Genomic DNA, 16,654 nt, shown 5'->3' with positions numbered 1-16,654 from the left:
CGGTTCTCCTGTGCAACCAGTCTACTAGGCAATCTCAGTTGTTCATTCCCCCTCCCCCCCTTCTTTCTGAATTTTACACATTTTTCATCATGTCTGCAAAGTTCGCAGAATCTTTGCATTTTTTTTCCTCCTGGTGGTGTTTTGATTATTATCAGTGATGCATTTGAATGGACCCAGCTTGCGATGCCTTTTTTCCACTTAAACACACACATCATTGCTGGTGCGTACACAATTTAAAACAGGCAGCATGGCAAGGCTAAATGATGCGGTTTTGCATCTGGCGGGTTGGTGACATTCAGTATTATACTGGGCATCTGGTTAGGTGGCCACTGTCACTGCATGGTCAGGATGTCCTAGGATTGATGGACATTGTGTGGAGGCGATGGCTCAATGGTGAAGCATGTGCTTGGTATGCGGAAGGTCCCGGGTTCCATACTTGGTGTCCCCAGTTAAAGGAGACAGGTAATAAATAGGTGATGACCCTACAGCAGGGGTAGTCAACCTGTGGTCCTCCAGAGGTCCATGGACTACAATTCCCATGAGCCCCTGCTAGCATTTGCATGGGAATTGTAGTCCATGAACATCTAGAGGACCACAGGTTGATTATCCCTGCCCTACAGCATAGCTTCCCATCTGAGTAAACCACTGAACCTGATGAACCAAAGGTCTAGTTTAGAAAATAAGAGCTGTTTTTGTACCTCACTCTCCACTACCCCAAAGAACCTCAAAGCAGCTTACAATTGCCTACAATTGCCACGACAGGAAGGTGAGACTGAGGGAGCTCTGCGAGAACAGTGACTGGCCCAAGGTCACCCAGCCGGCTGCATGTGGAGATCTGGGGAATCAAACCTAATCCTCCAGATTAGAGGCCACAGCTCTTAACCACCGCACCAATCAGGTGACTTCATTTGCTCATGTGTTCAGATATTTTAATTTTTTTTTTTACTTGCTGAATCAATTTGAGAGGTTACGAGAACTACAGTTCCCATCAATCCTGGCAGGAATTTCTGCTAAGAATGATGTGGAAGAGAAATTTACGAGGGGGGAAAATGGCGCTGGGTTGGAAACTCTTCAGTTTAAAGCCACTCTGTTGCTTTGTGTTTGGAAAGGTAAGAACAACAAGGGAAGGAGAGATCTGGGAGGAAAGAGTAGGCACCTATATATGTACACACACATACATTTTGAAATCATCTAACAATACATATTGTCTATTTTCTGTAGTTCAACAGATTCTTGCAGAAGCATGAACAGTTTTAAGTCAAGCACCCATGTCAGCATTCTTCCCAGGCATGCAAAAACTGCAAAAAGGGTTTTTCTGGAGATGAATGTATGTGCATAGTTGTATCAACATCCTTTCCCATGTGATTTTATGTACTATTTATTCATTCTGTTCAAAAATGTCTAAGCTGCCTCTCCCAGGTGCCCTGCCCGACGTGGCTTCGAAAATAAAAAAAAACAAAATTTAGTAACAGAAATGAACATCATAAATACACAGCGGCATAGGTGAACATCAGCAAAACAGCACGCAAAAGAATCCAATGTACTATCAAATGAAAATTGCTATTTCTGGCCATGTTTTATCATGGGCATAACACAGAGAGATACAGAGAAATGGAAGAAATTGGAACCTGCCTTAAGACCATTAATGTTCCAGTTGCAGAATTCATTTTTAGAACTTCTCTCAGTTATACAAGAATGGGAGAAGGTATGGGGTACAGCCCACATATTCCGGATCCGTAAAGGAATGGAATATGGATGTACCATCACCCCCTAGCTATTGCTCGCCAGCAAATCTTTAATTACATGAGTAGAGCTTACCCATGTAAGTAATTTCACCAGAGGCAATGCTGAGATTCTGCTGTATATTTATTTATTTCTGACACACCAGGGAATAGCGTCGAGAACTGCATTGTGTGTTTTTTTTCTTCTTTTTTTAAAACACAAAGATACAGCTCTTCCCCAGGAAGCTTAGCCTACTTTTTAGCAACTTGCAGTGAGCTCTGGTAACAAGATCACGTGAGGGAAAGGTGTGGAGGAAAAAGTAACAAGGAGCTTCGGTAATAAGCTCATGTAATTATGGAGACATAAGCAGTCAAGCATCTCCATTAAGGTAACCACCTAATACATTTAACTTACGTGTTTGTACACATCATGTTAACAGGAATAATGACGGAACGGTACAGGGAGCTAGTCACTTGAACGAAAATGATAGCCTTGGTGCGGTGTCGGTGTGTGTGTCTGCCTGCGTGGGAGGAGGGAGGACGGGGAACAGTCACGAGAAACGAAACTGTGCAGCAGAACAAGTGTCTTTGCGGGTGTAACTGGTGCCTGTTGCAGACAAATATACTGTTGTCAAGGGACTGAGGTTAAAGGACGGGTGGAGCGGCGGGAAGCCAAAAGGCAAAAGTCAAATGGGACTGTTCTTAGAGCAGCTGAGGGAAGAAAATGGAAGACTTATTTATTTATTATATTTATATACCGCCCTCTCCTGAGGCTCAGAGTGGTGTACATGGAACTGGAATACAAACAGTACATGATAAATTGAACAGTAGTGAAAGTGTCATAACAACAGTACAGTAACATAATGGAACAAACATGGTGAGAACATCTGTAACATACTGACGGCCCCGTAGGATGGACATGTTGGTGGTGGTTCTCCTGGGAGGGGGGCTCAGGGGACAATGGGAAGTGATTGAATTCAGGTTGGCCTCAACCAAAAGCCTGGTGGAAGAGCTCCCTTTTGCAGGACCTACGGAACCGTTTAGGCTTGGGACAAAGGTGGAGAGGGATAGACGTTACCAAGGAGGTGGAGCCTGCAGATATCAACAACAACAATACAAATAAAACAAGCAGGAGGAAAAAAAAGTTCCCTTTGAGGCAGGATTAGCCCCAAATAGATTGTAGCACTACGCACAAGATTATGGGATGCCTTTATTTAACCCCCTCATATAAACAAATGTCTGCAAGAGAAGAAGGAATACAGCAGGAGAGGTCCTAAAGTAACCCAATCCTCACTTTGCCATCTGTTTTAGATTCCCTCCGACTCTTTGCGGGGAGTATTTAAAAATCTAATTCTCCTCCCGTGCTCCAAAGTGGCTGGGCCTGTTTTTAGGCTCCTGAAATGGCACCCAACCATTCAGCAGTCTCCTACCTCATTCTGTTGTACGCGTGCACAAGCTGAGGCGTTAGAATGGAAAGGATCTCTTCGGACTCCAAGGAAGGGAAGATGCCGTTCAAAGCTCCCCTACAATACAAACAGTAAAATCTTTGGGGATTGTCGAAATGGTGGGCACCTTAGCACTGCAAGCCAAGGGAGAGGCAGGGGTAGTCTAATCCAGGGGTAGTCAAACTGCAGCCCTCCAGATGTCCATGGAATGCTGGCAGGGGCTCATGGGAATTGTAGTCCATGGACATCTGGAGGGCCGCAGTTTGACTATCCCTGCTCTAATCAATGCATTCCTTTATTAATTGCAGGCAATTTCTCCCTTATAGGGATGCTGCAAGTTTCCCCATGAAAACGTTTGACAGTCAGACTTTCAACTTACCATGTCTGAAGGCATCGATGAGAAGCAGCAGGGCCACTTGATCTGTTCCATTCATGTCAAACAGCTGCCAATCTGGTTTTCATCAAGTTTGTGCAGTATTGCACATGTACAAAGATGCTGCCACATCCAGTTGATTGGTGGCCCTGTGCTCATATATATGTGAACCCTGCAAAATTTGTTGGCCAGTTCATGCAGACTGGAGCTGTGCATACATACAAAAGTTGTGCGCTGCCTCTTCTCACACAAGATGGTGACCATTCACAGCAGGAATATCTAAGTTTGGTGGGTTGGTTCTTGCTATGTGCAACTGGAAGCTCTGAAAGCGTCTAAAAAGGAGGGGATCATGCGTGCCACCCTGAGCTCCTTGAAGAAAAGATGAAATCGAAATGCAGTAGCCTTTTCTGTACTTGTTAAAAAGACTATCGACTCAAATGCTTCTTAGCCCCGTTCACATGATATGAACACACATATATGTCCATGCCACCTTTGTAAAAAGAGTCAACACATATTCATTTTACAAATGAGACCAGGGACCAGTACCTGGATGAATGTGGTGTTTAAAGCCGTACATGTGTTGACCATGACCTGAGAATTGCTCAATGCATGTATAAAGAATCATCAAGTGTACATTCTACGTGGATTGATTGTGCATTAACCGTAACAGCTGGATGTTTTGGACCCTGATCTTTACAATCTGAAGGAGTCTCAGAGCGGCTTAGAATCACCTTCCCTTCTCTCCCTTCTGCGAGGTAGGTGGGGCTGAGTGAACTCTGAGAGAACTCTGACTAGCCCAAGGTCATCCAAGTGTCTGTAAGTGGAGGAGTGGAGAATCAAACCTGGTTGTCCAGGTTAGAGGTCTCCACTCTTAATCACTAAACCATGCCAGCTCTCAGCTCTCTGCCTTGTGTAACTTGTGAACACTGCTCTTGTCATTCAGGTACGCTGTTGACTGGAGAGCTATTTTGGCTTTTCAGTGTTATGTAACTTACAGTTTTCCTCCCTTTGTTTTCCCAAAATGAAGAAGAAGCCAAAGACCAACTGAAAAAGTTATTACAAAATATATATCCTGACTGGGAGTCTTGAAATACTTTTATTCATTTTATTTTAAACTTCCTTCCCAGTGTTCAGATCACATCAGATCTGCCCGGTAACTAACAACAGGATAATTAACTGCCCTTTTTGACAGACTGTCTGCTTGAAAGCCTCAGCTGCCGCTGCCCGGCTTCATTCAGACAAAGCTATCAAACAAATTTTTAATTGTTTAGCGGCGGTAATGTAATTTATTTCAATAAAATCAATGCTGCAGCATTTGAAATGTAACAACAAATGCCTGTGAATCGACCCAATCCACTGTAATGAATTGGCGGGGTCAGAGGCTTATCTGGAGCTTGTAATCTCAATGATCAACAAGGCAGCAATGGGTGCAGAAGGCAATTTGAAGTGCATTGCCCCTCATCAAGGGGCCTTTCTCTAAGGGGCCCTAAGCATTTCCCCAAAGGATGACACTCCCCAGGGGCTAGCAGGCCCTGTCTTCGGTAAAAACTGAGATGAATCACAAATAGCGTTATGCGCTTTGGCGTCCAAAGCAACCATTCCAGCCCGAAGCAGCCAGCGCCACTGGGGGAGGGGCGGATCCGGTGGCAGCATGCCCATTGGCACAAGCACGATGCCAACGCTGCCCCTGCCCCCTTTTGCCATGGCACTGGCTGCTTTGGCAGCTGAAGCGCACAACCCTAGTCTTAACTGTGGAACATTAGCAACCTGACGTGTCAATATTTCGCTGTAGTAAGTAGGTTGTAAGTATAATTGCATGATTTAGCTGCATACTTGATTCCTATTCTGTAGAAAACTAGTCATTGTGCCCCAATTAGGACATTGGATTGTTCTTTGCCAGAATTCAAATATGATTTGGCATCTTAGTTTGTAAGGAAAGCAAATGCTCCACAATCCGAGTTGGATCCCGTAGTCTGTAGACACAAAGATTACAGACCATTCTCATGATTTCCCCTCCCTGTGGTTCATTCTCACAATGGGAAAGTTGATTCCTAGGGGTTTGAGGCTCATGTTTTCTAGTTTTTAGCTCATCTTATATACTGGTCTTCCTCACATCTTATCTACTTTTCTCCCCCCTGCAGATTCTTCCTTCTTCCTCAACCTAACTCCCCCCATTTCCCTATTAGTTGCCACTTTCCCTCACTCATTTTCCCTCCTCATATTCCCCCACTTTCCTCCCTTTTTCAACTTAGAGAGTCTCCTTTCCTTTCTTAGTTTCCTCCTTCCTCCCTTCAGCTCCCAGTCTCCTCTTTTGTTCCTTTCTTGCTTCCTCCCTTCCTACCCAAAATGAAAGTCCAGCAGCCCTTTGTATTATCAAAGTGACAAATGTTGCCATTGTTTGCCAATCCAAAATGGCTGCTGATCTTGTAAAATAATTTTTATCCTGACATTTTTTTTCCTGTAAATCCGGCTTTCCGTCTTATTTGTAGAAAGATTTCCCCTTTCCATACCTGGCCCAGCATGTGGAGTTTTTGGACCACAGTCTGGGACCATTGTACATAGCATGCAAAACATATAGATGTGTGCACAATTCAGACCAGTCGTCAAAACTGAAATCAAAAAGCAGAAGGCACAAACCATTAACAAAGACAAATTAAAGAAGCATTTAAAAAAACAGGGGGCCTTTTTGGTCATCGCTGAACTCCCCCATCAGACAATTCACCATTGTACAATATCCAGCGTTTATTACAGCAAACTCATACTGTCTGTTGACATTATTTGTTGGCCATCGGAAAATGCTCTTAGAGCATTAAAACATCCGGAGAGAGCATACAAAAATAAGGACAATTTCTGCTAAATGTGTTTCTTGGGCACTGAAAACCGGCCAGCATCTACCTACTGTCAACTTACATTTACAAACATCTATTGATACCTGTCTTCTGGGCTGCGTCTGCCAAAAATAACACACGGATGGAGTTAGCTTTTTAATCTGAACTCCAGTTTTAATACAGAGATGTTGTTTCTTCTTCCTCTTGTGGCTAATGCAACTTTAGCGTGCCCGGTGGTGCCAGCTTCTCTTACAGAGCTATTCTGAGATTGGATTCAATTGTGGCTAATGAATCTTGATGCATTAGCAATGGCTCAATGCGAACTTAATTGGATACTTCTGAGTGGAAAGAAATGAGTCTAAATTTCCTGTCAAATGTAGATTTTTTTTTTTTGGGTGTGTTTTGAGAGAGGGAGAGAGAGAGAACAACCTGGATGAATACAGAGCTTGTAAGAAAGAAAAGCAACCCGTAAGCAGATTCCTTCCCCCTACTTTCTCTGTAGAAAAACAGTTATGATCACATTGCTAAGCACTCAAAATACCTTCAAAGCTTACCTCACGGAATTTACAACCAAGTGTGGTCGATCTCATCGGATCTGAAAATCTTTATGATGATTTGGCTTTAGACGTGTACAAGTTAAATTCATCATTCTTTCCCCCCTCCATATTTTGTTTCCACACATTTCCCTCAAACATATGCGCTTCATTTTAACATTTTGTAGGTGTCAATGAAGCTACATTAATTATGGATATAAATGGGTCGCACACATGGAGTTGGATCTCATGATGGATTTCCCCCAATTTCCCAAGGCAGCAGATTTCATGCTGTGGTTTCCCCCAATCAAGCACTTTTTTGGAATGTTTTGGGCTGTAGCATGAGGAGGGAGGGGAAGAATCAGAGTTGCCAACTCTGGGTTGGGAAATGCCTTGAGATGTTGGAGGTGGAGTATGGAGAGGGCAAGATATAGGGAGGGATTTCAGTGGTTTATAATGCCAGAAAGACCACCCTCCAAAACTGTTGTTTTCCTCGGGGAAGCTGATTTCTGTGGTCTGGAGAGCAATTTGAATGCTGGGGAAATTCCCTGGTCCCATCAGGAGGCTGACAGCCCTGTGAGGACATTGTGGTCTTTGGATGGATAGCCTGTCTGCGGAGAATCCAAATATCATACAAATGAAATAAAAACAGTACAACATGTGTACCCACCCAGAAAAATGAAATCCAGAAAACCTACACTGGAAACTTAAACCAATAAAAATGGAACAGTCATTCACTCAGACTTAATTTATATATACAGCCAAATGGACTGGAAGAGAACTGAAGCAATTAAATGGACTTTACCATTTTAGATTATACATGGGGTCCATGAGTACCATGGCCAAATAGATTGGAGTTAAAAAACTGCTGCATCAGAGGGGGAAAAAAAGAAAGCATTAATAGAATCAAGAGACCTCCAGGGTAATTTAGTCCTACCATTTGCAGAATGCAGGAAATTTTCTACTGCATATTCATATGGGTTTGTGACCCCCTTTTGTTTCCTGTTGCTTTCTGAGGGGAGCAGAAAGCAGGGGTTTAAATGACTCAGAACAATTTTAACCCCTGCTTTCTGCTTATCAAGAAATGCCATGAGCTTCCATGAACTGACTTGAAATTCATAGAAATTCATGGCAGATCTTCAGTTTTCAAGGATCACTTTACAAACCACAAATCAGTCAATGTTTGCAATGAACTTAATGTGAGCTGCTTCACAGACATTCCCCATCTATGGATACACTTGAGCAAAACCCTCGCTTGCAGTAGCAATCCCTCTGGAGATGCTGATATTCGTTGGTTTGGTTGGGTAAGGGGAGCAAAGAGGGCCAACCATCCCAGAGCCTAAGGGCATTGCACTCTGTTACACCTTTTGGCTCATAAGGCATCATTTTGAGGTTAAACAAGGTTGCTCTGACTTAGGTACATGACCTTTTCACCTTTGACCAGTAGGACAGCGGATTACAGAGTTACGCAGGAAGATGCCTTTTTCACTGTCTACTGCAGAAGCTCCCAACCTTTCTGAGTCTGTCAGCATGTTTGGTTTTCAGATGGCGAGTGCAGCTATAAAATGGCTACCACAAAATGGTCATTGCAGGGGACACAAATGGCTGCTGTAGCTTACCTTCAGTCACACAAGGAATGTCCTTATATTGTTATGGCAGCTGGTGCCAAAGCAATATTTTTAAAGATCTGCACAGCCAGTTAGAATCCCTACTGGCCAAACCCCCCACCTTGCCTACTACACCCCCCCAAAAAAAAACAACAACATTTGTCAGGCTTCAGGCAAAGCAACAGTAGAGAACATGGTGCCCACATCTCCTGCTCTAGTGCATGTGGATTCATGATTATTATAAATATGTAACTACGCACTAAACTATAGCTCTTGGTGTTTCCCTCCCCCCCCCTGCTTCCTAACATTATAATCAAATGAGAATCTGTTGAGTAGAAAACACACTGGCCCAATTATTTAATCACTGACAATTTCTCTCTCTCTCTCTCTTTCTTTTAGGAATCTCTGAGAACAAGAAAGCCCAAAGGGACTTCCCCCCCCCCACCTAAAGTAGCTCTATTTATGTTTACCGAGCTCTAGACTCATGGAGGAGCTATAAGTAAATCTTTGCTGCACGATGAATTGGATGACTACGATCTGGTAGAAAGCAAAATAATTGTTTCGTTGTCGGCAGTGATTTGCTTACCGTGTGGAACCATGCCAGAAAGACTCACAGAAACGCTTATGGATACATGGGCGCCATTAGTGATATTATGGATTACTGTACTCCCGTCCATGTACATGGCTCCAGTGAATGATTCGCAAGTAGTACCAAGTGGATCTAACAGAAGACTACTTGACATAAGTGAAGAGCAAAAAGTGTTGAACCGTTCAAAGAGGGGCTGGGTATGGAATCAAATGTTTGTCTTGGAAGAGTTTTCTGGACCAGAACCCATCTTAGTTGGTCGGGTGAGTAAAGAGTCTTATTCCTTGTTTGCGATGGATGATATATGTTCATTTCTTTGTGTCATTGATATCCGGCTTCTGGGAAGGCCTTGAGGACTTGTGGCAGCATTGCGTCCGCTGTGGAAAGTTTGGGTACGTGTAGAGCAGTTTTCAGGAATGGAGTCTGAAGAACTGAGTAATGAGAGATGAAGGCTGGTAAGGCTAGGGGACCTGAGGGCAGACACCCAAGGGTTCTCAGAGCCAGCTTGCTGTCGTGGTTAAGAGTGACAGCTTCTAATGTGGCAAGCTGGGTTTGATTCCCTGTGCCTCCACATGCAGACAGCTGGGTGACCTTGGGCTCATCACAGCCCTGGTAGAGCTGTTCTGACTAAGCAGTCCTGTCAGAAACTCTTTCAGCCTCACCTACCTCACAGGGTGTCTGTTGTGGAGAGAGGAAGGGAAGGCGATTGTAAGCCACTTTGAGACTCCTGGCAGAGAAAAGCGGCATATATAAAAAAAACAACTCTTCTTCTTGAAGTCAAATGTTAAATTGTTGTTCTAGTAAACTATGTAACTTGTCACTTGTTATCATCATAGTACATAAAGAAGCAGCAAAATTCGTATGGCTGAGGAGATTGAGAGCTGTAGCAAATATTATGTGCATGATACAGAAATTACAATGTAGTTATGTAACCTGGGAGTAGGGGTCCTAATGGATTTGTTCTGCCTGCTGAACCAGCTGTACCCAACCCCCGGTCCGGAGACTGATACCGGTTCGTGGATCAGCTGGTACCGGGCCACGGCTCCTCTTTGTCCTCCTCCCCGGCTGGTGCCTCGGGGGTTGCCGTGCCACTCTTCCACTGGCTCACCTTTGGTGCTCTCCGGTGGCCGCCATGGTTGGGGCTCCCCCCTAGTGGGTAACAGGAAGTCAGTGGCACCGGCGGGAAAGAAAGTGGAGCAGGAGTTCAGCCAGCAGCAACGTCCTTTGGCAAAAGACTACCCCCCCCCCGGGCCTCAGAAAAAATTGTTAAGCATTGACCGATCCCCGGTGATAAAAAGATTGGGGACCACTGTGCTGAACGATTCTGATCTCTAAAAGAGAGGAGTATTTTGCAAGCAGCTGTAGCTAGAACAAAGTTGAAGCAAAATAGGCAAGAAGGCTAGGTAAGAAATCCTACTCAACAGACTGTTGAGAGGTAAAAAGAAAAAAATCTTTGCATGAATGTCAAAGGCAGAACCTTTTTCAATGGCTATATAAACTGTAGTTCTGGTTTTTAAAAAAATCTAATACACATTCTTCCAGGGGAGAGGGAGAAAATACTCCACTTTTTCATTGACAGTGATATAGAGACGGATTGTTATGTTCCCATGGAATCCAAGGACGGGAAGGAAGATAGAGTAAAATTAATAAAAAGTTAGGCAGAACACTTCACTCTGTTGTCAATCACATCTCAGAATAACAACAAAAAACCCCACACTTATGTAATCAAAAGCCTTCAGAGCCACAAAAGGAAACAGTCTGAGCAGTGCTAAGACGGCATCAGACTTTTGGCATCTTCAGCCACTGAGAACCACTTTTTCTTTTCTATCAAAACCAAGGGTCGTTGATTGGACACAAACGAAACCAGCCTGCAGACAGTTTGTGTTGGATTATGTCATCCATGGTGAGGTTGTGCTGAATCTCCTAGTGTTGTCTCCGTTTGCTTCCAAAGTAGTTATTTTGAGGCACAGGAAATGGCATCTCCTTTAATCTTGTTAATTACTATGGGCTGTTTCACTAATATTAATTTGCTTGGCATAGCATGGCATAGCATAGCCATTATTGATGTGAAGAGCCAATATAGTCATGAACTACCATGAACTACTTGCAAGTTTGTGGCAAGTCTGTGCCAGTTGACCTGCCCTGAGCTTCAGTTCATGCACCACAGACTGGCCAAAATTCATAAGAACTTTCATTTGTGAGCCGGTTCATGCCCATCAGTGACACTGCAGGAACATGTTGGTATTTGGGCGAAACCTCTATGGTAGAAGCAATTTTTACTACGGAGTTTTAGCCCAAATATCATAGAATCAAAGAGTTGGAAGGGACCTCCTTGGTCATCTAGTCCAACCCCCTGCACTATGCAGGACACTCACAATCCTATCACTCACCCACTGTAACCTGCCACCCCCCTGGAGCCTTCACAGAATCAGCCTCTCCGTCAGATGGCTATCCAGCCTCTGTTTAAAATTTTCCAAAGATCCAACCTTTGTTTAAAAATATCAAAGCATTGCCATGACATGACAGAGTGCTGGTGTCACTTCCAATCTACACTGGCAGTGATGTAGTCACCTGACCAGTGAAGTCACCTGGGTCTCCCTCCCACTCTTGGTAAGTGACCCTCATCTCCTGCCTATTGCTAGGAGGGACCTGGCAAGCAGCCCTAGAGTTAACCTTGAGGAACCCTCACAATTTCTCAGAGACTGACTGCAACACAGCTCTGAAAGATTATACACAATCTGCCTGATCTTTTGTCAAAGGACTGGTCTATGACAAATTCTTAACAAGGCTGTTAACAACGATGATTTGCTGTGTGAATTGTATGGCATTATACCCTGCTAGGTATAACCCATCTCTGGATTGGGAAAAACCTCGAGATTGTGGGAGTGGAGCCAGGAGTGGGTGGGACATGGGAAGGGACCTCAGTGAAGTCTAATGTTCTGGAGTCCATCCTCCTGTGCAGCTATTTTCTCCAGGGGACTGGATCTTTTTAGTCTAGAGATGAGGTATAATCCCAGGTATAATCCCATATCTCACCTCGAGACTGGAATCCCAAACCGTGCTGAAGTCTCTGTCTTCAAATTTTCAGGAGTTTCCCAACCTGGATCTGGCTTGTCTATCTACCCCTCTACCCCTCCCCCTACCAGAACCCACTAGTGACCGGACAATCCTACTCAAAGCCCAATTTGGTGTCGCTTGATCGGTGTGCTTATTGTTGTTTCTTTTATGTTTGTGTGTGTTCGGATGTTTTATCCCAGTTTTTATTGATCAGTTTTTTTATTATTGTTATTTCCCATCAAGCTTTGCTTTTTATGTTTGTTCAGTTTCATGTTAGATTGTAATGGCCATTGGTCATTTGCAATAAATTACTGCCACGATGTAGCTCATGGTTTTTTATTGTATTTATTTTTTTTTAAAAAAATTAAAAAGAGCCTCTGTTAAAGGAAAGCACAGAGCGACAATGCATCTATTTAACAAAATAAAGATTGAAAATAATAGATTGCTTTGCAGATTAATTTGGTTGTCATCATCCGTCTGAAAACTGAAATTGCAGTGTAAAGATAAGAAGGATCTGCACAATGGCTGTCAGACATTAGTGATCTCTTTGCCAGCTCCAGAGTTAATAATTAAGTAAAACCATGTTACGGGATACCCATGATTATATTTAGTTGCAAAAAGGCCCTTGATGTCATTTGCGTTCCGTGGGAGGGTTTGAGATGAGAAAACATTTTCTGTTGTTTCTTGTTATCGTTTTGCCTGTGGTTTCAGTCCTCCACTTTTTGTTATTAGTATTTTAGACTTGTCTGTACTGTGCATGTGTATTTACATGCCATTTGCATGATATGCACACAGGGCTTGTTAATTTATTACCTGCCATTTGTGGGAAGTGACTCGTGGCGGGTTACACAAGACAAGTTAAGCCAGCCATCCAAGTCATGCTTGAGTTCACCAAAGGGAAAAGGGCTGATGGAAATAATTGATAATGTACTTTGAGTTTTATCATGATTTTGATTCTTCCCAAATAAATGTGTGCACCGATTTGTTGCTATAATCATATTGCTTTTAATTGGATAGCCTTTGCTTCGTGCCTCCAGGTACCCAATACATTGCTTGTACATAAGAATTTTATATATTTTTTAAAAAAGGATATACAGTATGTTGCTATTTTTTTTAGATTAGGGGAGCAATGCTAAACAGGTCTACTCAGAATACTACTCAAATCTTTTACATGAGACTTAGTCCCAGGAAAGCATTTTTGGAATCCCATTGTCATAGTTGCAACAGAGTGGCATATACCTATCCCGTTAACTTCAGTGGATTCGGAGGTCTCCTTAGGACTGCATTATAAAATTCTGTGTAATCTTTTTGACTTTCTATAGAGACCCCTGACAACTTGCATCCTGAACAGCTTTTTTAAGGCGGGTATTACTTGGAATCATTGCTGATTGCAGCTTCTTTCCAGTTTTACTTCTGCCTCTGTCTACTCCCTTTCTTCCATTTTGTTTACCTCAAAGGCTGATAATAGTTACTAGAGCCGCTGTTGTTCATGAGATTCGTCATGCAACTGTATGGTTTAGATCCAGTCAGCATTTTCACTCAATCTCTACAAATTCCCCTCCTTACTGCATGCTCTGCCCTACATGGATTTTTCCCCTTGCAAGTCCCATGATCCTCAGGATAGCCCACCCTCTTTTTAATTTTTTTGATGGTGGCGATCAAAGGTGACCCCTTCTTCCGTTATCACTCACTGAAAAGTCGGCTGGATCCAATTCAATATACGGGATTCCAAGGTAGAAGCAGTCCTACAAGGGGACAGAGTCAGAAGGAGGAGCCGGATGTTAGGAGGAAAGATTGCTATTTTTTTTTTCATTTGGGGATCCCAGTTTATGGTGCGAGCCCTGAGGAGATGGGGGCAATATCATCCTTAGGAGTTTTTAGGGGGGATTGTATGGGTACATTATCTGCCAGACCTGAATAGCTGAATGCATTTTCTTGGCCTGAGGGGTTAATAAAGGTTTTTTTTTTTTTTTTTAAATAGGTATAGTTTTAATTTAGAATTGTAAACCACCTTTACCTGTGAGGGTATACAGTTTTTAGTTAATGAAATAAATATCGAAAGCAGAGCATGTTGAAGCAGCTGACAGAGGCCTTTTGATGTGTACTGTCACCTCGGTGAGAGGTATGAACTGTGAAAAGATACCAGTATTTCCCCCATTGGAAAAGGAAGAAATATAGACGCCTATACCAGAGAACTGAAAATTCTAGCATCAACAACTTTCAGGGCACGAGATCATGTCTTGTGGAGAGAAGTTGATGAGAGAGGCAGATGGAACCCTGGGAAATGTGATCAAACCAGCAAAAACATTGGGATTGCCTAGATAACGGCTCGAAACACAAACTTGAAATATAGAAGGGTTACTTCAGAAAGCTGTTAAGGAACACAATAGCCACGTTTGTAACAATACAATAAGCCTCGAGGCTGCAGGTGGATTGTGAAGCTGCTTGTGGCGTCCTTGAATATACTTAGTTACTGCATTATAATAGTCATCATGGCCAAATGTCAGTGTTGTATGACAAAACAAGTGGGAAGAACTGTATTAAAGAAATCCCTGTAACAAGAAACAATAGCACCTGCAATTCATAGTGATTGACCAAGAAGACAGCCAGAATTACAGTCTGACCTTCTAATATCCTTCCGGTAAAAGAAGAACACAGGGAAACATTAATATAGCTTCCTTTTAGAATGATGCTCTGTGATAGCAAACTCAAGTTAAAATCTAGTTCAATTAGTAGGATTGCAAATAGAGGCCATTTCTGCACAAGGAAAATGATCCTGGACGGCCTTCGCATGTTGGCGGCATATAGAACCACTTCCACATGATGTCACCAACATCCCGAGGCTGTGCAGTAGCCAGGTCATGATTTAGCCATTTTTAACTTGTGATTTTGGGAATAGAGAAAACTGGATTTACCACCCTAAATTGCACAAATCACCGGTGAACAACCAGTGAGCAACCAAGGATTAGACAGTATGGAGGGGGAAAGACAAAATAGTCTGGACAGCTTTGTACTGCCCTGCACCCGCCCTCTACTCTCCATTTCCTGTTCTTAGTATTATTATTTTTTAATGGCATGGTCTATGTTGCAGTGTGACTTCAAACCTACATTGTCAAAGGTGAAATAAAACCTTTAAAGTGTCCCTGGTCTTTTTGGGATCAGGCAGGCAAAACACAACCCCTTTTCTGTTTCCTGGAGGTGGGGAATGAGCTGGGAAAGAGATCTTGTTTTAAAGCCAACCATTAGCACAATATGTCTTTTTGGGATTCAGTGACCTGTACCGCCTTCTAACAACTGGGACAGGCAAAAACAGCCCCTTTCGCATTTTCTGGAGGTGGGGAATTAGCTGGGAATAGGGGGGGGGGGGGGGGGGTGATCTGGCAGCCTTGTCCTGATTATCGAGGTCTGAGCACCTTGTTTTAAAGCCAACCATTAGCACAAAATGTCTTTTTGGGCTCCAGTTATCACGATCAGGGTCTCAGAAATCCACCCAGACAGAAATAAACTGCAAAAGAACATGAATTCCAGAAAAGGGGAGGGGGAGGCTGTGTCATTCTGACATTTCTCCATAGCAACCGGACAGTGTTGATTTCTATTAAAATGTATCTGTGCTGTGGCATTACCACATAGGAACACTTAAAAATATTTATTGTTTTCCCAATCCATGTTTAAATATTTTTAAAATAATTTTAAAAATAATTTCACTGGTCCTTTAAAAAATAATTTCAGGGCTGGGGGGTAAGTTTCAGTCCATGAGAGAACTGCTGTGCTGTGATTGGTGGCTTCCTGTGATTGACAAGCCAAGGAGCAGAGGGAGATGTTCATGTTGCTTTCCCTTGCAGCCTCACCAGGAGGCAAAAAGCTGCAATGGGGCAGAGAGATAATGCGAGAGGAGTCTCCTCATGAGGAGGGCTGCAAATGTGAAACTTACCATCCCACATTTGTAAAAAGAAGCCACTTGCATTTTACCCCTCTGTACGGAAATGGCCAGAGAATTCCATTTTGGACCTGTTGGAATCAATGAAAAATTGTAAACTTGCATGGGGAAAACAAGACATTATCTTACAAGCTGAAACAAGTATGGTTTGGTAGGAATGAAGAAGCCCTCAAGAAATTAGAGAGGACTGATTGTATCCAAACCGCTTAGCAGAGCACTAGAGGAAGACACTACCAACTGCCTATGAATGTGTACATAGGAGCTAGGACCAGTGTGTTAAGGCATTTGTAGTTTTTGATGCCAAGAATGGGTTCTGGCATTCAAAACTAGAGGACCCATCCAGCCACCAGAATGTCTTTAGCGTACAATTTGGAAGGCATTGCTGATTCCAAATGCTCATGGGAATCATTTCTGCTTTTAAAGTTGTTCCAGAGGAGGCTTAGCCAAGCATTCAGTTGGCTTCCAGGCATCCATATTGTGACTGACGATATTCTGATCATAGGCAAGCGGAATGCCAAGGAAGAGATAACCTGTGATTATGCCACAACATTACAACACTTCTCCAGA

The 16,654-nt window shown here is 43.1% G+C and overlaps 1 protein-coding gene across 3 annotated transcripts in view; it reads left to right on the top strand.

The window, feature by feature from the left end:
* CDH8 (cadherin 8) overlaps positions 1-16,654 on the top strand; it is a 282,681-nt gene that overhangs the window by 16,012 nt on the left and 250,015 nt on the right. For all 3 annotated transcript variants that reach the window (XM_077309853.1, XM_077309851.1, XM_077309854.1), the window contains exon 2: positions 8,907-9,356. In XM_077309853.1, coding sequence (XP_077165968.1) covers positions 9,105-9,356 — 252 coding nt within the window. In that variant the 5' untranslated portion in view covers positions 8,907-9,104. The remainder of the gene's footprint in view (positions 1-8,906; positions 9,357-16,654) is intronic.

The sequence above is a fragment of the Paroedura picta genome, chromosome 14 (genome assembly GCF_049243985.1).
Source record: "Paroedura picta isolate Pp20150507F chromosome 14, Ppicta_v3.0, whole genome shotgun sequence".
Classification (NCBI taxonomy): Eukaryota; Metazoa; Chordata; class Lepidosauria; order Squamata; family Gekkonidae; genus Paroedura; species Paroedura picta.
Note: the sequence above shows the minus strand (reverse complement) of the source record. Positions and strands in the feature narration are given on the sequence as shown.